The sequence below is a fragment of the Melopsittacus undulatus genome, chromosome 14 (genome assembly GCF_012275295.1).
Source record: "Melopsittacus undulatus isolate bMelUnd1 chromosome 14, bMelUnd1.mat.Z, whole genome shotgun sequence".
NCBI lineage: Eukaryota > Metazoa > Chordata > Aves > Psittaciformes > Psittaculidae > Melopsittacus > Melopsittacus undulatus.
In genome coordinates, this window is record NC_047540.1 from 4,933,303 (window position 1) to 4,954,986 (window position 21,684).

The 21,684-nt window shown below is 48.7% G+C and overlaps 1 protein-coding gene across 1 annotated transcript; it reads left to right on the forward strand.

The window, feature by feature from the left end:
* Window positions 1–926: 926 nt before the first annotated feature.
* LOC117436989 (endothelin-2-like) lies at window positions 927–5,370 on the forward strand. The gene is made up of 5 exons (XM_034069301.1): window positions 927–1,037; window positions 1,291–1,423; window positions 2,547–2,666; window positions 3,411–3,515; window positions 4,237–5,370. Exons 1-5 carry the CDS (start codon window positions 962–964, stop codon window positions 4,343–4,345), a joined length of 543 nt encoding a protein of 180 aa, XP_033925192.1. The 5' UTR covers window positions 927–961; the 3' UTR covers window positions 4,346–5,370.
* The last annotated feature ends 16,314 nt before the right edge of the window (window positions 5,371–21,684 follow it).

The window sequence follows — 21,684 nt, forward strand, 5'->3', positions numbered from 1 at the left end:
AAGACGAAGATGCTTTGACTACCTCCTTGTGCCTACTGGGAGGTGACATCAGTGTTTTATGTCCCGATCATGTTGAGAATGCTGCCATCATTAATGCTGAAGCAGAATCAGAGAGCTGATGGAGAGTTTTACTGCAAGAAATTCTAATTGCTAGACCTAACAAAAGACTTTAAATGGATTTAATGAAAAAAGAGGGGAGGAGGAAGCAGAGACTTCCATTTAACAGATGCAGTCTCTTGAGCTGAGTAACAATCTCACATGGAACTGGACTTGGATTCTGCCTGGTTTACCCAGGTTAAAGCAGCCCATGCAGAACAGGCTAGTCCACTACATTGCCTGGTTCAACTCGCCCCTTTTTGCCATGCCTGGAGCAAGGAATGAGAGGGGGGGTCCCGTGAGGACCATCGGCGGCCAGCGGGCTCCCATAGCGGGACATGCTTCCTGTACCCCCCCCCCCTCCATCTGCCGGCGGTGGCTACCAACTACCCCTTGCCTTCCCCTGCCTCTGGCAGGCTCCGAACCCCCAAACAGCGCACACGGTGCCCCCCTCTCCACACTGTACCCACACCCCATCGCACCCCCCAAAGAACAGCATTCCTCCTCTCTCTGCCCCATAGGAGGACCCACGCGTGACTCGCGAAGCCTACGGGGGTTCGTGCCCACGGGGACTGAGCTCCCCATGATGGGCACAGGTCTACCCCCAGGGAGGACAGGTCTACCCTCAGCGGGGGCCTGCCCCCCCACCCATGCGGGGCGGAGCGGGGCCGTGACGCGCTGCGGCCGCGCTATAAAGCACCTGCCCGGCGCCTGCGGCTCCAGACGCATCGCGGCGGCTCCCATAGAGCACCGTAAGGGGAAACAAGGGGAGAGCAGGGCTGGGGAGTGGGGAAACAACGAAGGAAACCCGAGGAAAAGGTCTGGGAAACTTCCAGCTCCTTCCAGCGCAGCCCAGACCCGCACCATGCCCCGCACCATGCCCAGCCACGCCGCCGGAGCCCTGCTGCTGGTGCTCGCCCTCTGCGCACTCCTGGAGGACGGTGAGCACCGGGCTGGGGGGGGGCTCAGTGCCCCGGGGGTCCCTGCCCTGTTGGGGCCACCCCTCGGCTCAGGGAGCGGGGCTGCGAGGGTGCCGGAGGGTGCCGGAGGGTGCCGGGGTTGTGCAGGTCCCGTAGGAGCCTCAGGGGTGAAGGCTGCGTTGGAATCGCCGTAAGCCGGAGGGAAGGTGTAATTGCAGAGATGACAGACGGACGGACCGAGCCTGCAGCTCATCCTTTCCTCCTTCTGCCGCAGGTATGGGTCACCCTCCGCTGGAGTCCCCCCTGGCTGCACACCCCAGGACCAAGCGATGCTCCTGCAATAGCTGGCTGGATAAGGAATGCATCTACTTCTGTCACCTGGATATCATCTGGGTCAACACACCTGGGTGAGCAGGGACATCGCTCTTCTGGGGGGTGGGGGATAAGTCTGATGAGTGACTGTGCTTTCTGTTGGAGGACAGGGTTAGGTTAGAGGAGCATGGGAAAGGGTCCTGGCTCTGGGAGGCTCTTGTAGCACCTGCTTTGGGGAGCACTGCAAGTCCAGCCCTTTCTAAAACCCAGATAGGGACAAGCTGTGCTTCTGCTCAGGAGCTTCAGTACAACTCACAGGGCAGTGGAGGGAAAGCCCAGGGTGCTGCTTCCTCCAGGGCTCATCCTTTTCTGACCTTTTCTGTACCTCTGCAAGCTGAAAACAGCTCTGAGGTGTTAGAGCTCCAAGTCGGAAAGTTTCTCTTCCCACTTGCACGCTGTAACCCTGGCTGCTGCCTGCCAGCATTGTTAATGAGACAGTGGTGGGCTGGCACTAACATCCTGTGGCTGCCAAGTACTGCCCTCAGGAATGCTAAAGCAGCTTTCCGAGCTGTTTCAGACCAATGGCCATCACACTGTAGCAAAACACATGTACTCAGGTGTGGTTATAATCATGCTCACTAACGTGCAATTACAACTCGCTGCTTGCTCGGAGAATAGTTGCAGACACTGCCAATCCTAAACCCTCTGGGAGAGTAGATCACTATCAGAGATGGAGCTGGGGAATGTGCTAACAGCTCTGAAAGCATGCTGTGATCAGAAGAACCTGTTATGGCCCCAAGACATCTTCATTTGTACCATGTCCTGGGTGTAAAACCCCATGGAGGCAGGGAGGGAAAGCACTGGTGTCTCAGTGCTTAAGGAACTGGCTGCTTGCTGCTGGTGGACTGGGGCAGCGCTTTGCCAAGCACTTGTGCTGACCCTTGCAATGGGCAATGGGCCACTGCAAGGAGAGAAAATTCCACTTGCAACCCAGCATATACTGGTAATCTCCCTGGGAGGGGTAGGGTGGAGAAAACAGTAGGTGGGAGAGGAGCTGGAGTGTAAAGGCTCAGGTCTATCAGTGGCCTTTTCACCTTATGTCTATAGATGAGTCTTTTATTACTCTGGCACTGGCTTGGCTGCCTCCCAGGGCTGTGCTATAAACCTGTGGCTAATAAAGACATTGGTTGCATGGCTGATGCCTCCTGTCTTTAACAGGCACACGGCTCCCTATGGCCTGGGGAGCCCTCCAAAGAGGCGCAAGAGATCCCTCAGCAGGTGTGAGTGCTCACGCTCGAGGGACAGCATCTGTGCTGCCTTCTGCCAGGCCAAGCCTGGGTAAGCTGGGGGTCCTGGGGGTGTCCTGGGGGCTGCTTGGAGGGGGGTGCAAGCAGACAGAGCTTAGGAGCTGGAGGAGCTGTAGGGCCTGCCTGGGGATGGATGTGCAGCTCTTAGCAAACAGATGGAACTTGGCTAGTGGCTTTCGTACCCCTCGCATGAGGCCCTGGCAAAGTGTTCCTGTTGTACAACAGTCTCTCTACTAGGTGATGTGCAGCCATGCTGCCTCCATCCCCTGTCAGGAGGCTGAGGAAGTGTGGGGTGAGAAGGGGGAGCCAGAAGAGGGGCAGGGAGAGGGTGTCAGACTTTGGCATTGCAGTGTTTCCTGTATGGCTTAGGTGGGAGAGGCTGCAGGAGAGGAGGACTGATGTGAACTGGAAGTCAAATATCATCCATAGCCAGCTCTCTTCTTAGTGAGCATAGGCTTTCAGTTGTCTTGCTTCAGCCAGCTGCATAGAGGAGTGCTCACACTGTAGGGAGGTGGGGAGCAAAGTCATTGTAGAGATCTGTCACTGATTTCACAGCAAGGCAATAGCTAAGCTCCCCAGTCATTACATATGACTGTGAATAGAGTGAGGTCTGACAGAAGAGGTTGGCAGTAACAGTGAGCTATGAATAGCTCTTAAAAAGCTGCAATTAACCCTTCAAAAACGTTAATTCAACTGTCTTAGTCTGTCACACTCCCCTTGGCATGTATAGCATGGCTGGATGTGAGTGGCTCATGCATCTCCTCTTGCTCATTAGGTACCTTCAGAGTCTGAAGCTCCCAGTGAGCTCTGGAGCATCAACGAAGTCTCCGCAGAGCAGTGGTGTGAGGCCTTCCCATCATGGCCTGCTGAGAGCTCTCAGGTAAGCATGCCACTTAACCCCTCTTTGAACATCCCTCATGAGCACTTTAAGATCTGCTTTTGAGACCCCAGACTGTGGGTACCACTTGGATTTGACCTCACTTCACCCTCTTGTCTCCCTTACATGAATAGACTCAACTGGTTTTGCTCTCTAGAACTGAAACCTCAACAGCTGAAGGAACCAGGGTTGGTTGTGTCCTTCCAAAACTAGAGGAGTATCACATAAAATGAGATTCTTGATTGGAGCTGGGAATTCCTCTGGAATGGAATGGGTGACATACAAGAAGGGAAGGGGCAGCAACTGGGTAGGAACTGATTGATTGGGCAGCAACTTTAGACCAGAAGCTTTTCTCACATCAGTGAGTTGTGGATTGTAAATGAGTTAAAGAGCTGACACGTTGAAGGACACATTGATCTGTTGGTGGCAGTTAAATCAGATGCAATGGGAACACTTTCTGAAAGGCAGTACTGGGGAAGCATCACTGGGGTCACACACTGCTGCAGGGCTCCATGGATCCTCTGCCACCATTGGAAAGGGGATACTGGGTTGGATGGATCTCAGCTGTGGCTTAATACAGCTGCAGCTAGAAATTATCCCTCTTCCTTCCCCATCTTCTGCCTCAGAAGGTGTCTTGGCAAGGGGTGTATAAATACCATACTGCAGGATGTTGCTGTGTGGTAAAGGGACTGGAGAATGACCATCGTGCCTCTTCTGTTTCCAGGGATGTTGCCATCTCCAGCCTGCACTTGAAGCATCAGCAGCGCTCCCGGAGGAGTGCACAGCCAACAGTTCTGCCTTGGAAGAAAAGCATCTGGAAGAAGAAGAGATAAGAAACAGGTGCTTACCAAGGTCACCAGAAGAATCCGGGAGTCCTGTGGGTGCCACTAACTCCGCTGTCGGTAGTTAGAGCTGAAGGAAAGGCCATGAGTGGAAGGGAGAAGAAGTGGAAGTCTCCATGCTCCTGTTGCATGAACCAGTACTGAATGCACTCCAGAGACTGTTGTAAAGGGGAAAACTCTCTCTATACAGTCATAGATGTGTCGTGGAGCTGAATTGTGCCTTTTTGGATCAGGCAAGGGTCTTGCTGGAGGAGTACAAGTTTAACTCTGCACTGGAGTCTTAGGCAGAGGGTCAGCCTGTGCTGGGTGGTTGAATCATATAGAAACCAGGTGGCTCCGTGTGCTTCTGACCTGGCAGCACTGGACCCATATCTCTGGCTTGTTCTGCTCTGCCTCTGAGCCATGTCCAGGCATGGTCCCAGCTTGGCCCCAGTCAGAGGTGGTTTGGCTGGTCACTGTAGACAGGGATAAGCTACCTCCAGTGTGAGCCCCCCTTTGCACTTTCTTCTCTTACTTGCCAGGCAGTGTGATGTGCATGTGAATGAGACTCCCATGGTAAAACAGCTCCCAGGTTTAATTAAAACAAGTGTATCATCTAGAAGCCTGAAAGCCAACTGAGCAGTCAATGGCATTCCTTGGCTGAGGAATTCACTGCAGGTCTGTCCTTAAGTGGCTCCCCTTTAGGTGGAGGATAGCTTGCTTACACTGGAGCTTGCATCAAATCCAAGCATGACCCCGAGGCTGAAGCAGAGCTGCATTTGTGCAGGATCCCCATGCATGTAGTCTGGGGGAGGGAGCCCCACTGGGTCTGAGCAGGTCTGGATGAGTTCCCTGTCTCATCTCCTTGGACATACCCTTAGCGGGGTAGAGTAAGTCCAGCTTTTAACCTAATATCTGAGCTTTCTCTCAGCTCTGCCTGAAAGGAAAGGCTAGGGGCAGAGAAGATGGGTGGTGGGAAAATAGCATGCAAAGGCTTGCTTGCTTCTTTGCTTAGATCAGGTCTTGGAGCTGAACTCTATATAATTAATGACCAGTATATGGGTCATTCTCATAGCATGTCACTATGAGAAGTGGAACCTGAACAGAGAATGCATTAGGCAAGGGGCAGCCAGGTGGGATTGATGTGGAGAGAAGGACTAGGAAGAGAGCACAGCTTTAGAAGAAAGGCTGGGATTTAAGCCCATGCCAGAGTTACGGCTGCTTCCCAGGCCATGGAGCAGGACGGAGCTGCAGGCCCAAAGGGAAGTCATCATTTGGAATAAGCACTAAGCCCAGGACTTAGGAACTGATCTTCTAGGCAAACCCATCTCAAGGCTCTGGAGCTGTATCGTGAATGCACTTTTGTTTGCCTGGGCAGATTAACTTGTGTTATAAATCGTGGCTGCAGATCCAGCTAGCACAGGGAAGTAATTGCTCTCCTGGAACCACTGTTGGGTCCCCCTTGCTGCCCAATCCAGTATTACACATGAGCATTTTAAAAGGCTGCTTAAAGTTGGTGGCTGGACCAAAATCTGTGGCTGTTGCAAGTATAGTCCCATTGGACATACAAAATACATCTTTTGATTTTTGCTTTAAGCCCTAGAGGGGGTAAAAATGAGACCAACTGATTGTATTGTTAATGACAGGGCAGACTCATCGTTTGGTCCCCAAAGCTGCAGAGCATCTTTTCTGTGTTTGACCTTCTGAAGGTTTGAGTCATTCTACACAAAGAATAATCCTTAAAGGGTTTGTTCCAGAGGAAACTTTGCACATGGTTTAATGTGAGCCTAGTAATTTAAAACGAAACTACTGCTGTAAAGTACTAGGTATATCTCCTTGTGTGTGTGAAGTCTCATCTTTAGGTGACTTATTGCACACGTGCCATATGTAGCATCCTGAAATCTGTGTATTTATTTAAATCTATTGATCTTTTTTCAGACAGTAATTTGCAAAATATAATTTGTAATAAATAATGACAAAAGTCAATACCATTTTTCTTCCTTATTCGATGCTGGGTGGCGATGGATGAAGTGAATGAAATCCAGGTGCCCAAGATCACTGTGAAAGCGATTGAGACAGCAGAGCTGGGTGAGAGGCTGTGTAGTCTTGTGGATGGTCCTGAGCAAGTTTGGCTTAAGTCACAGAAGAACCTCAGTGAGTTCTTGGTCTCAGAGAACAAAGCATCCCTGTTTGGGCAGCTTGAGGCCCAGATGGTTGGACAGGTGACAACACAAGGGGAGCATCACATTTGCTGCAGGTAGGACCATAGGAAACGCTCCCCAGCCCTGCTCCAGCACGTGGGCTTGAAGGAAGACATCTAAACAGGGAGAAAAATGAAATTATTCCATTTTTGGATGGATTGGGGGGGAATTTTTCTGGTCCTAAGACCAATGAGCAGAGGAAACTTGATCTGGGGCTCAATGATGGAAAATCTTCCAGGGCAGGCTGTCCACATTCACTTGGGGAAGCGCTGGACTCACCACCCAGTGCTACAGAAGGAATATGGGAAGTCAACATCTGGAAAACCAGTTTAAAAATAGAAGACATCCAAATAAGTCCCCCAAGGCCCCGATCCCAAAGCCTCATCCTTGCTGGGATCTTCTGTAAGGCTCCTCAGGTGTCCCCCAAGAGCTGAGGAGCAACCAGAGCTTCACAGTAACCCCATGGTGTTGTCTGGATCAAAGCCAACATCTGTGCAAAGCTCAGCCCTTTGGGCACAGGTTTAATTACAAGAGCTAATTAGGTATCACTCAAGGGAAGAAGAGAGGGGAGATGCTGAAAAGCATCTTAATTAGGGGCAGAAGGGAGAAGAGAACTGTTCTTATTCTGAGGTTACTGAATTCAGTGATAAGGATGAGCTGAAACAGGCTATTTTATATATCCTCACACATAACAGGAAAGAACAGAATAATAAAACTTGACTGAAGAGGAAAATCCCGGAAAACACGGAAATTCCAAAGCCAGTTCTATGTGTCATAAGGGATCTTTCCTAAGATACAGCTCTCTGGGAACTGTCAGTCATAAAAAGGACTGCTCATAGAAGTGGACCCCTTGTGCCCTGCATGCAACTCTGCATGTTTTCTGTAGCTCCTGAAGAAGAGCCATGGTAGGCATGGAATGTGCCAGTGGCTCATTCTAACCAAGGAAATAGAGAGCTTGATTAAACTTTGGTGTTTAAAGTTGTCAAATCTTATCTCTAGCTCCAGTATCCTTGGACATTCTTCAGCTGGCCGGAGTGAGGAACAAGTGTATCTACAGTGGATGTCAACTCCATACTTCATGCCTTCTGCAGCAGCATTCTGTGGTCAGCTACATCCCACATCTTCAGGATCTCCTTGCTGCAGGGTAAGGAAAGCCACAGGTTCTTTGGATGCCATGCCCAGCTCTAGGCACCGCAGTCACTGACCACAACTGGTCTTATCTGATCCAGGCAACAGTATAAAGCACTCAAGTCCCTCCCATAGGAGTTAGGCTCCAGTTTAACCCTTAATGGCATAAAGCTGTTGTGGGAAACACATCAGTCACACCTTCCTCTGATGCTCAGCAGGAGCATTATACTGCCTATGACCCTGCTTGAAGTCCTGTCCTCAACCTCACACCTCTTCACTGATGAGTAACTGGGTGCTCCTCATTGACTTCCCTGAGGGAAGGATTCTTGAAGCAGCAAGGTTGACTTAACCTGCAGTAGAGCAACAGAGCAGCCCTTGGTGCTGATCCCTCCTGTCCTCACAAGCATTGACTTTGATGCTAGACTAAACCCTGGTGGGAAGAATGAGCTGAACATCCAGCCAAGACTGAAATGTGGGAGGCCACCAGGGCTACCCAGCTTTTGTAGGTGGAATGTACCAGAGGTTAGAGAAATCATCTTTCCTCCCAAAGATAGAAACCTGCCTTCAGCATATCCATCCGTCCACTCTTCTATGGCCTTAATAGCACATTGTTTGCAATATGTGTTAACCAACTCAATAAGTTAACCTGATGGCTTTTGTTTTTCTTTTCAGTTTCAATCCATGCCATGAAAACCTCCAAGACTTCATCTCAGCAGCAAGACCATAACAGTTTAAACAAGATCTGGAATGGTGAATAAGCCTCTCCCTGGAGATCTGATGGCAAATCCGAGGTAAGATTCTATGACTTTACTATTGAAACACAATGATCTCCCTCCAGCTCCCTTGGGGTGGGAGGAGGAGGAGGGAGCACACATGGAGCAATTAAGACAAATGCCTTTGACCTTCAGCAACTTAATCAGCTGCCAGTGTTCTTCCTAATAGTGTGCTAATGGTTAAGTTCTTCTGGATGCCATAAAAAGTGCTATCACTGGAGGCTACAATAAAGTGCTGATCAACCCATCAAGTGAGTCAACCCAAAAGTAATATCTGTCTTTGTAATGACTGTAATAAAACCTATGCCAAAGCCAGGAGATGACGTGAATGAGAATGCTGCTTAATTATGCTGGGCTGCAATGCTGGGTGAATTTGCCACACTTGGGCAGAGTCACTTTTGGGTGACATTCCCACTGCTGTGTAGGAAAGCCAAGCTTTATATGTGTGTGCTCCAAGGACAGTCCTGAGAGGTTCGGGCAGGTGCCATCTCCATCCAAGCTGACTAGAGTTTCTGTGCTGTTGAGTTTGAGCTGGAGCTGTTCATCCTGAGGGTCACTGCACTGATGGAAAGCAGGATGGAGACATGGCTGTGATTCCCTTTTGAGATGTTGGGGATGGGAAGAGGAGAAAAGGTGTTTATAAATTACATATTACATAGGTATCACATGTAACATATGTACATATGTTTACATATGTATTACATATTACAATGTTACGTATCCTGGTGCTAAAGTAACCTTATATTCAATGCCATGGTATTGAAGCAGGGTGAAGGGTTACTGAAGCATCCAACACAGCACCATGGAATGAGGTAGACGAATGTTGTGCTATAAAGAGGTAGATATAATGAAGCAGAAAGTACCCTGGGAGAGGGGAAAGAGTGAATCTGGGTAAATCAGAGAGACCCTTCCTGAGGCTGGAGATGGAGCTGAGGAGCTGTCAGAAGCTGGGCACTGTTCCATGAAGAAGGCAATGATCAAATACCCTTCAAAGGAATAACAGAGGGACTGGAGGATGCTGCCTTTCCTTGATCTCCCTGTGAGCTGAGGGCACTCAGCACACCCAGGCAGCTGCTCACCTCTGCCAGGATGGAGCATGCCCCACACTGGGCTTTCTTTATGACCCTCACATCCTTTACAAACCCTATTTTGCCTGTCTTGCCCTTTGCAAAGGCACAGGTAAATAACAGGGTCAGTGGGCAGCAAGTAAACCAATGCTGGGATCTTAAACCAGACAACAGTGGAATCAGATGGAGCATGAAGGGATGGTGGATGCTGGGAGCCAAGGCACCTGCTGCTACCAATGGAAGGATGGCAGCTCTGTTCCTACAAAACAAAGCCATGTTTTGGGATCCCTTTGAGCACAAAGCCGCTCTCCAGGATGCGAAGAAGCAGGAACCTAATTCACAAACCCAGCATGGAGCTGGTGGAAAACATGCTGCAGCCTTTCAAGGAACTGTGGAGCGGATTCCTCCCCCATCAGTAAAGAAAACAGGATGCAGGCCACATTCCTGCCCGCATAGACAAGGCTCTCCACACCAGCACAAACACACTTTCCCAGTTCCAATTAAACACTGGCTTTCTATCACCTTTGCTGCTGATAAGGGTCTGATTAATGGAAGAATTGTCTTCTTTTTATTAAAGCCTCTGGTGTTAATTGTTTTTTCCCTCTCCCATTTCTTGTTTAAAAGGCGCTTTCGAGGAGAGCTGCTGATTGTGCTGGAAGTTGTATGGGAACACTTAGTCTCTTCCTGGTTTTGTTTCTGGGGCTAACTGCTGCCACTGAGACCAGCAGCTCCAATAGACAAATCACCCTGCGGATAACCGGCAGAATCCTGCCCTTGTGCCTCCCGATAAACAAGTGCAGATTCATGTGTTTGTTCATGACACAGAAAGCAGCCAGAACAATGATTTGGTGACTTCTTGCCAGTGTTGTTTCCTCTAGAGAGCCGACTTCCCTTTGGAGCCTCAGGTGCATAGCAACAGCTCAGCAAAACAAAGGCCAAGCACTGCAAGCCATTGGGAAAACATTATCCCGGTCCGAAGGGTGAGGCTCCCATCCATGCCTCGGTGCTGGGATCAGCCCAGTGCCAACCCTTCCAGTGCCACAGTGATTAGCCAGCCATTCTCCTCCAGGTAAAGCTGCCAGAGCTCTACAAGAGGTGGCTTCTGCTCCAAATCCATGGGGAACAATGTGATGATGTGCACGTGTCATAGCTCAAGTGAAGGGATGGAGCCTTAATGTGGTTTCTTTGGTCATCAAAGCACCTTTGCTCTCTGCCTTCCATGGGGTAATGTCAGGTGGGAATGGCTCCATCATCATCTTCATTGCCTCTCAAGTGCAGAGCTGAGATCCTGAGATGTGATCAGGGAGCCACACTGTTCCTCATGCCTCGGCCCTGGAACAGGTAAGAAGTGAGACCCTACAGTCTATGGTTCCTACAGAGCTGACACCTTGTAACTCTTGTCCTGCTTGGAGGTGGTGAATGATTAACTTGGTTTGCCTCCCTGTAGTATGAACGAGTTTTATGTGGTTTTTAACTATATTGTTACTTGAAAAGCAAGGCACCTGCTCCTTAGAATGTAGCCACATGCTATTGTGAACAGCTAGCTGAGCAGGACCATAAATAAGCCTTGGCTTCTTGGCTTTTGCATTCATTTCAGAGGATCTCAGTTTGAACATCACTTGCAAGCAGTCATGAGTTAGTCATGGTGGAAAGCGGAACTCTGACACCTTTGAGTCCTGGCTACTGACATCCGCAGCATCCAAACCAGGCTTCACAAATACAAAAGCACTTTAATTTAATGAGCCTTTCTTTACTCTCTTAAACCTTTGCCATCAGCAGGGAAGGAGCCATCAGTGACTGTTCCCTCGAACCTTCTCCATGTCTTGTCTCACCCTGAAACAACTTAAAAACATCTTACTCTTTTCTCTGTGGCTGCTTTGTAAGTGGTATTTGGGATCTAGCTGCTCTGAGTCTGGAGTACTTTGACTAACTTATACACTGTCACACACACATAGACTCCTGATACATGGATTATCTAACTGCTAAGACAAGAGCATTTATTCTGTCCTCTCCACCCTTTGCATTGGTTTATGGCCACATAATTTAGGGGAGAGTTTATTGAAGCAGTTTAAGACAGTTTCAAGAGTAGACTTTTGCTTGTGGGTTATGAATTCTGTTTTAACTCCCCTAAAGCATCCCAGATGAGACAGGATTTGCACAGAGATGGGACAGGGACACTCCAGCACCACCTTACCTGCCCAAGGTCCCATGTTAGCACCGGATTTGGGGTAAGAAAACTTTTCTTAGGTTAAATTGGCAGGTTCATGGCTTCCCTTCAGTTATTCTGAGGTATCCAGAGACACGTCAGTCTCTGGGATCATCTCTCATCCGAGCAATATCCTGCTGTCATAGAGGCATGAGGATGTGGCCCTTCATCTTCCCAGTCTTCTCTGGGTCATAGGCTCAGACATGGCTCAGCACACTAGAGGTAGAGCTCCAGCTCATTCCTGTTGCAAAATACCGAGCTGGAAATGTCTAAGGGATGCTCTCGGTCTATTCTGGAGGGGTTGCTTACTCATCTTCTTGGGTGCAGAGCTGGTCCCTGGGCATCTGTGTTGGCAGCAGTGCTGTAACACCTTGCCTTTTGGCATCAGTTATGTAAGGATCTAAATATGCTGGAGTGACTCACGTCACTGTCTGAAGAGAGCTGCTCAAACATGAACGATGCAGTGAGTTACCCCAGCAATGGGTGCAGAGGAATTCATGGAGACACATCCCCCAGGTGGCTGCTTCTGTTGAAGACCTATGGGGTTCATCTTCCCTCTTCTTCCCCACTGCTCTTTGTCAAATGATGTTAGACCTCGTCCAGAGCTTATCAGTTGTGCCACTGAATCCTCTAGCACTCAGGCTGGGTCTGTTCTGTGGGATATCCCAAGCTTTCCTTTCTCTCTAGGAAACATGCATCCCATCTCTCAGTCCCAGACCTCAATGTGTCTGTGACAATGGTGCCTAATGCAGCTCTATTAATGCAGTGTTAATGCAACTCTTTTATAGAATGATATTCTCCCATTCCCAAGGGGAAAAAATGAACCATTAAGCAAAATACCCCAAAATAATTGATCAAATGAAGGATGATTGTTATATTATTCAAACACATACTTTGGTTTTCCAGCTTCCTCTGTTGGCTCTGCATGTGGACAGCAATGAACGCTTTGGGTGAATGCCATTCTGCATCTCACTCGTGACTCTGACACCAGCCTGGGCGGCCTCGTGTATGATCTGGAGAAGTGAACAATGAGAGGTTTGCAGATCACACGGAATTACTGAGGTCAGTCAAGACCTTGGAAGAACGGGAAAGGCTCCAGGTGGAGCTGCCAGAGGCAGGTGAATGAGGAAACTGGTGTTGGATGGAAGGTAAGGTGGACAACTGCCAGATTAGGAGGGATAATATGAGCTTTTGATGTATGCCCTGGGGAAGGAAAAGCTTCATGTGGTCAGTAACAGGACATCTCCACTCCATTAATGGGATGTTTGGCATAAAGAATGAGGCAGAAAAAATACACTGAAAATATGCTGATATTATCAAATTAATCACCATATATGGGGGGGGGGGGGGAGGAATCATGATTTTGGAGACAAGCAATGAAGATAAGTGACCTGAGGAAATTTCTGTAAGAGGAAATGCTGCAAAGCCCCTTCCCTGCCCCTCTGGTACATGCCACAGTCCCCATTTCTCTTCCATTGCCTGCAAGTCATTTTGTTCTCTGCTTCCCATGATTTTGATTAAGCACTTTTGGGGGCTCTGATGGATGAAAGTCTCTATGTAAAGTGCACTGGACCAGTGCTGCCCCTTCAGTTCCTGCCTTTCCTTACTTGTACTCTTACCCTTTGTTTGGGCACCCACTCAGTTCATTAGTCAGGATGTTGGAAAGTGGCCTTGTCTTTGAAAGTGGTTTTTTTCCAGCTAATTTTAGTTTGTTTTATTACATGCACATTGTCCAAGAAAGTGATTTATGATACTGCATTGCCTTCATGGCTTGCTGAAACGCTTTGGCTTTGTGAAGCCCTTCCCAGAAGTAGCAGCTCTCTTCAGAAGTGTGATATATTGCTATTGTGTTCTAATTCAAACCTGAGTGTCCCAGACCTGCAAGTTGTCTTGTAATGTGGAAATACTGTTGTTCTGAGACCTCACAGAACTTATGGCCCTTTCATAGCTGGTGTCTTCCATGGAAGATTCCACACAGGTTTTTGCACCCCATAAAATGAAAATCGTTTATTGCTTAATCCAAGCCATTTTCAGCTACCTCCAGCTAATGCAGCCATGCAATGACAGGCCTTTAACTGCTGCATCCTGTGAGGGGATCCTCAGCAGGCAATTGCAGGAGAAACATGCACTATGGGAATGAAAGTGTCTTCCTAATCCCAGAAATAAAGCCAAGCTTTTCCACTAAAGAACTTCAAGATCTGTCTATCAGCTGCAGGCCTAGGGGCAAATCAGCTTCATCCCTGCTCCAGCTCAGCACTTCTCTGCAAGGTGGAAACCAGCATCTCCAGGGGAAGATGCTCCATTGGCAAATGTGCATATCCAGTCTGGGGTCAGGAGGGCCTCTAAAGAGGCAGAAGACTCCTAAATAAAGGATTGTACTTCATAGAATCACAGAGAATCCCTAACCTCTTTCAGGCACATCTCAGCTCCTGCTCACTGCAGAGCTGTTCCAGCACCACTGCTTGCAGTCACCTTCCCTTGGCACTTACAGCTGTGCTCCATGGTCCTGGATGCAGGTGTCCTCTCCTCTTCCCTACGTGACGCTCAGTCTGCACTGATCCTCTATGTGTACATACGACATCCTTAAAACCCTTTAAGAGCACAAGCTATTACCCTGGTTGGCAGCAAACATAGGGAATTGTTCACTGCATCTATTGGCTTCTTAAAAACAGGAAATGTTCTTTCCTTAGTGCTGCTTTCTAGTAGGGGTGATTTGTACTGAGCACTGTGCCTCCTCTCATGGCACATGCTGTCTTATTTGCATGAAGTAGACATCGTGTCTCAGGGTAACAGATAGAAGCAGAAAGGGCAAGTACAGTATGGGGATCAGTGGGGTGTTACATCTCATCTGCTGGAAACAACCAAGATCATTCCCTGTGGAACACAAGCAGTTATCACTTTCTAAAGTCCTTCCTCAGTTTGGTGCTTCATCTTCAGTGAAAAGGCAGAAGAAACACTCTCTGGGGTCTCTTCACCTTCTTTTGTTGCTGGCTTTTGCCTTCCACCTATAGACACATCTGCACGTATGGATTAGTGTCTTCTCTTTGAGCACATGCAGTTGTATGTGTGTGTCTGACTCTTGTAACACAGAAAAGGAGCACTTGCAGGGATAGTGCTGGTTTGGAAGTGAGTCAAGGGGGGCTTTTCATCAAGAGGCAATAGCTCTTCTGGAAGCAGTAGGAGAGGAATCAATGCATAAAGTTCCTTGTTTTCTTAATCATGCTCCTATTCTATCTTTCCTGGGAGATTTATGAGTCTCCGAATATTGGACAAACACCAATAGTAGTTCCACATTTTCAGCATCTGAATGCTTTGCTTTGCCTGGCTTTATAAGGAGCAAGTCCAGACAAGGTGGTCCTCCAGCAAATGGTTTACTGGGACAGCATTCTGGCCTGCAGCCATGGCACCTTGGGCAGTGATCTTATCAAACCTAAACAGAGCAGGGTTGGGCCTGTTTCTTACTTCAGTGGAGGACCTCCGAGGAGAACCTGGTGCTGCAAGAGCTGGTATCAATTGTTCTCTGGGTGATGATATCCATGGAGGGGAATGAACCCGCACTCCAGGCTAGGAAGAGCACTGCTTTGGGACATGCAAAGCCCAGCTTAACTGAGGGTGAGAAGCAGAAGGAATAAACACAATCAGATCTGTATTCTCAGTGGTATTCAAGGAAGTTAGGGAGGAACTAGCCATTGATTTCCAAGCAGATCTGGGTAACTAAGTCCTCCAGTTTCCTTTGGGAATCCCAGTCCAACTGTGTCTTTGAAGTGTACACTTGATTTGGAAGGAGATACTCGCTTGTTTCTTATTTTAGCCAGCTTTGATATGTGGGCTGAACTTTACCTTAACTTACAGTCCTCTGGAAGTGCTCTCATTCCATTTTCTAGTGAGTACTGACTTGCCTGGCAGGTTTGATGTGATTTCAGATAACCTTCTGCTGAAAACAACCACATTCATAATGATGACACCTTTTGCCTTGACATGACTGTACCTTTGGACTTGATTAAGGTGACTAAACATAGACTTCTAGTGACCTTTGAAACACCTTAGGGTATCTGAGACATCTGCATAGCGTGGCAGATACAATGGATCTGCAAAGACCCATTTACTCCTCTTAGCTGGCTGTTGGTGGATGGGTGGGCTGCCCCTACCCGTGTGAGTGGGGCTAGATTCCCCCATCACCTCAACTAAACTGCCCATGTCCACAGTTTTTAGGGCCAGAGCGGACTAGCATTGCCACAGTGAATGTTTGATCACCTGGATACAAACCCTTGGGAAGCTCTGGTCACTGAAGAATGATGTTGTCACTATGGATGCATTACCTGGCTGTCATCATCTCTATGGTCCTTTGATTGCAGACTCATCCTTTGCTGATGCCCACAGCTTGCATTGTTCAGGTAATCTGTGAAGATTTAGATTTTAATAAGACTCCTAATAAGCAAGAGAGTGTGATCCATAAATGGGATAGTCATTATTATTATTATTATTATTATTATTATTATTATTATTATTATCAAGCAATTGAATTTGGCAGTTCTCAGAGCTGAGAACACTCTTTACACAGACTCCTTTGAGCCATGTTCTTTGACTCATTCTTGGCTTGCTTTTAGATGGAAAAGAAGTCTTCCACTATTGTCCCAAGAGCTGTTGAGCCCTCTTAGGGTAGACACAGAGAGAGCTACAGGGCAGCAATGAAGACCCTGAGTGTGAACACAGAATGAACAGCTGATGGAGACCAAGCTGTGACAGTGTGAATTGGTGTCAGAAAACAGGGGTATCAGGAATGTCCAGGGATATCCCATTTGGGACCTTCTGATACAGTCATAGAGAGGGAGGTGGTGCAGTATGTGTCCAAACAGCACTGTATAACTGAAAAGGAAAGTTTCCTATCTTATCTGGGATTAGACTAAGGAATTTACATATCCTCAGGCTAAGGAGAGCACTCTCACCCCGTACCTTGCGCTGCTAGTGGTGTTATAAATAGGCACTGGAGTTTCATCTCACTGGCATCCAGGCATGGAGGCTTTAAGCAGGAACACAAGGCACAAGAGGTAGATAGTTTGCAGCAGAGGTTTGTTTCAGTGTGCTGGTCCAGCTTGTTCTGAGTGCAGCCTGAAGTCCACAGAGCTTGACCCAGAGGGGTGGGAGTGAGGTTTGCACATTATCATAGAGATAGAACGTCTGGTATGGAAGGGTTGAGCTGGATCCTGGAACCAGGCTCCATGTGGTCCTTAGAATCATCATAGAATGGTTTGGGTTGGAAGGGACCTTAAAGCTCCTCCAGCTCCAACCCCTGCCACGGGCAGGGACTCCTTCCACTGGAGCAGCTGCTCCAAGCCCCTCAACCTGGCCTTGAGCACTGCCAGGGATGGGGCAGCCACAGCTTCTCTGGGCACCCTGTGCCAGCGCCTCAGCACCCTCACAGGGAACAGCTTCTGCCTCAGAGCTCAGCTCAGTCTCCCCTCGGGCAGGTTCAAGCCATTCCCCTTGGCCTGTCCCTACATCCCTTGTCCCAAGCCCCTCTCCAGGTTTCCTGCAGCCCCTTCAGGCACTGGAGCTGCTCTCAGGTCTCCCCTTCTCATGTCCAGGCTGCCCCAGCCCAGCTCTCTCAGCCTGGCTCCAGAGCAGAGCTGCTCCAGCCCTCGCAGCAGCTCCATGGCCTCCTCTGGCCTCACTCCAACAGCTCCAGGTCCCTCTGGTGCTGTTGGATCAGGGCACACAGAGCACAGCAGAGGGGCAGGATCCCCTCCCTGGACCCACTGCAGGGGCACAGGACAGGGAGCTCAGTTTCAGGATCTCACCTCTTTCATTTCCTTTCTTAAAGGACAATCCACACATAAAAAGTGCAAATGCTGCCAGGCTTTGCACAGCTTCTTTGGGCTTTCCTTTCCTAAGGCTTTGAACCAGCTTGCTAGGAAAGAAGTCTGTGGGTAAAGAGGTGCTAATTGGCAAAGATGGGCAGGCAGGGGCAGAGCTGCCAGGATGGATGCTTTGCAGGATGCAAAAGGCAAACAGAACATGAGGGAACTGCAGCTTCACAAGATGAAAAGTACACTGATAGGAAGGTTGGTTGGTGCTTCTGAAAAGCCCTGGTTAGGGAATCATTAATTCCTGAAGGTTTAACTGGGTCAGTGGGGAGCAATAGGCCTGATAAGAAACCCCTCATACAGGAGTGTTTTGATGTTTGGATACATCTGTTTGTTTTCATCAGCAGTATAGATAAGATAACTTCAAGCTGTATTGTAAAGCAGGTTAAAACAGTTTAGTAAACATAGTTATTTGTATGCATGAACATACTTGCATAGAAACATTCATATGGTAACCCAGGTATTAGCATACCCCTCAATTCAGGAGATGTTTCAGTCCTGATTACAGTTTTCCTCATTAGAGAGTCTTTTATCACTCAAAGACTAATTTTCCAGACAAATCACTGTAATTATAGCTATGAGATAAAGTAGTGGGGGGTTGGTCAAAGCAGGTCCCTTGGCCTCTGTCTCACTGCTCGGAGGGAGTCAGTCATCCACTGCCTGGCTGAGGCAGCCAGGAGGCTAAAAAGGAATTGGATGGGAAACCCAATTACTCATCTTCTGGTTTCTCAGTAGGAACCATATCAACATGGGGTTCTGGTGAGTTTGGATGTCTCTGTTTGCCTTCTGCCTTCCTCTGGATTTGTTGCTGGATAAAATCACATGTATGATGCTTACACTTTTTATTCCCTTTTTCCCCTTTCTTTATGTTTCCTGATGGAGGAAAACAGGAACATTTCCAGTGCAGGTGAACTGCACCCATTTGTTCTTTCTGTGTCACTCAGTGGAGCCCAGATGAAGAACAGCACTAGGTCTTTTACATGTGAACTAAGCAACATCAGAAGCTGAAGCTCCCTGGACCACCAGTCACAGGGAGAGACATGGGTACGTCCACGGATATTCATAGCATCAAATACCTACAACGCCAGCAAGTAGTTGGCATGTCCTGGACACACCACTAATGAAAAGCAGAGGAGCTTGTACCTGCATCACTTGTTCACTCCAGAGATTGCCCCAGTGTTTATCTCAGCCTGCAAGTGTGAACTCCAGCCTATGATCCTACCTACAGCCCATGTCAGTGTGTTACCTTAACAAGGGGACATTCCAGATGCTGTAGAGACAGGGATTACCTGTACAAACATGGGCATTTCCCCTTGGTTTGCACACTGGAGACTCCTCAAGCTCTGGAATGTTTCTGACTGCACTTCCCAGGATACACCCGGTCTTGTTTTCCTGTTACAGAACCAAGGATACATCCCCTGTGGGTTTGGAAGATTTCCGCCTGAAATCTAGGTTGAGTTTGGAAGTGAAACCCACAGCAAAATAAAGAGGGTTTTGAGGAAGAGGCATTAACAGGACTTGTGGGCACAGTCCTGCATGTGTCATTTCTGATTGAGGTGAAGGATTGATGAGCTCCCACCTGCTCCCAAGGCTGTGCATGGCTGGTTGTAAGCTTGTCTGAAGTTCTGCATGTTTGTATCTCTACTTCCCGATTGACTTCAGCACTCACAGTCTAATCTCTGCTTTTCCTTTTTCCCCCTTTATACATTTCACTGACACCTTCTCCTGGAAATATTTTCCATCCAATTTTCTCCAGAACAAGAACAATCAGCACAGAGCCCTTCATCCTTCAGGCACTCTGTAGGGTAAGAGTGATAGTAGACCCTAACCTGACAGTCGGTCATGAACTAGGGGGTCTTAAAAGAACACGTAACATTTGCCCTCGCCCTTGCACGTCAGCGCTGTTCCCAGCATAAATGGGAAGGGAGCTGTAGGTCATTGTGTACAGGTAGAAAGCCAAAAGTCACTCCAAACGTGGAAGGGTGCACGTGATGGGGTTGGAGGTTGGGAATGGGGCACGTAAGCACACGGTTACACCAACAGGTAGCACAGCTCTGGAACACGCTTGCCTTTACGGAGATGGGGACCTCAGTGCCCTGCACTCCCTGACCCTCTGTGTTTCCCTGCTTGCAGCAGCAAGGTACATTACACGTGTTTGGGTGAGCTTTCTACATCAATGCTTCGCAGTGCACGCTTCACTGAAGGCATTGTAGGTCTGTTTGCATGTTGCCATAATGGGTTCCTCCCAAGGTCTGGGCTTGGGTGTGGGAGAGCTGCCCAGGGCTCACTTACCTGTGTGTGTTGTGGGTTACTGGGTGCATTTCAAGGTGTACAGGGCTGGTGTTTCTAATTCAGTTTGTTTTCCTTGCAGAGCAAACTTCATCTTTGGGCACCATCAGTCTCAAGCTTTGGAACAAAAGGAAAATGACAGCTATGGACAGTAGGACACAGCATGGTTCTTGGCAGAGGTGAAGCCCAACAACACCATCAGTGCCAGGAAGCTGGAGGAACACACGTATTTCCCTGGACATGGCATTCAGGTACTGGGGGAGGGAAAGAAGGACCATGTTCCTGCCCTTCCACACTGGCACAACATCCTGCTCCTCCTTTGCCATGTTACACAAAGCTAAGTTGAGGACTGAGATGTTTTGCCCAGCAGAGATGGGCTGCGGATCTCTTCTTCCTGAGCCTCCAATAGTTAATGCAGTGCGGAGCTTTCAAAGGTTTCCTTTATTTCCTGCCTAACAGACAGAGGGGAGGAACTTGGTCTGCCAGGGAAGGAGAAAGGTGTTTTCCTCCAGTGCTCTGATCCAGCTCCATCCACACCCTCTGCTCAGGACAATTGTTCCCAAGAGCAGCACAAATTCACACCATCCACATGAAAATAAGGAGAATGATGGAAATGGTTTTTCCATTTCCCCCCACCAGCAGTGAAGGAACTGCTGTGAGCCCTCCAGGAGAGAACATTGGTGTCAGGAGAGACCTCCACTGCAGGGGTCATTATTCATCATCACTGCAGAGTGCATTGGTCAGCACAACATGTCCATTGCACAGTGCTGAGCTCAGAACTCACCCAGACAACAGATGAATGGGGGACTGAATTCTCCCCACCATGTCAGGAAGAAGGTTGGAGTAGATGGGTGTTGTCATGGTCAGTCCTCATGGTGTGTGAAGACAGTCAGAAGGATGTGTAGGGAACATAACGTACGAGCATCTTCCATGGGATGGCAACTGGGAAAGGAAGGCTCCAGGGACTCCCCAAATTTGCAAGCTTGGCTGTAAACCCATTTCTTGACCTTCATGAATTCAGATGTGTGATAACGCCTGGGGGCAGACACTGCAGATGCCTGAGATCAGGGCTTTGGGAAGCAGAGGAGCAATGCACCCAGATGCTGCATGCCATGGACCCCTTGGCTGAGTGCCTCAGACCCCGCAGCAAGCAACATGCCCATCCCTGCCAGAGAATGTAAGCCCTAAGTGCTCGTGCTTTGTACCCATGACCCAGGAGCAGCATTCCCAGTGCCAGGCTATCCATCAGGAGCCCTTTTAGTTAGAAATAATAGAGAAATAGAACAATAGCCTTATGTTTTCTTTGGATTTTCAATCTACGCAGTGCAGGCAGCAACACAAGCCATGGCTGGCAGCAAGTGCTGCCTGCTCACCCTCCCCAGCAGCAGCCTGAGTCATGGCTGTGGTCACAGACAGTGACACAATGCCATTGTCATCCAAAGCATGCAGTGTTTTCCTGCTCTGCACAAGTATCTTGTACAGTGCCTTTTCCATGCTCTCCAGAGGCGACACTGTCCAGATTCCTGCTGGAAGTGCCCCCAGGAGCACTGCTAACAGTCCCATTTGTCTCCTCTTGTTCCCCTAAGGTGCCAGACTTATCCCTACTGCACAAAAAGCTGGGAGTCGAGGCTGGTGAGGTGGATTGAGGCAGCGTGGCAGGGTAAGCCCTGCTGGATGTGACCAGCCACAACTGGTGGATGCAGCTAAACCTGAGCCTTCAGTGGACGGTGAAAATCCTGCCCCTGGCAGAAGCCAGTTGTGAAGTAACGGATGTTTGGGAGCAGATGGGTGATGCAGAGGACTTCCTTCCTCAGCTCTGAAGG

Coding starts and splice junctions, on each gene's coding strand:
- LOC117436989 (XM_034069301.1), top strand. CDS start 962: ATGCCCCGCACCATGCCCAGCCACGCCGCCGGAGCCCTGCTGCTGGTG. Junction 1,038..1,290: donor CTGCGCACTCCTGGAGGACG/GTGAGCACCGGG, acceptor CTTCTGCCGCAG/GTATGGGTCACCCTCCGCTG. Junction 1,424..2,546: donor ATCTGGGTCAACACACCTGG/GTGAGCAGGGAC, acceptor TGTCTTTAACAG/GCACACGGCTCCCTATGGCC.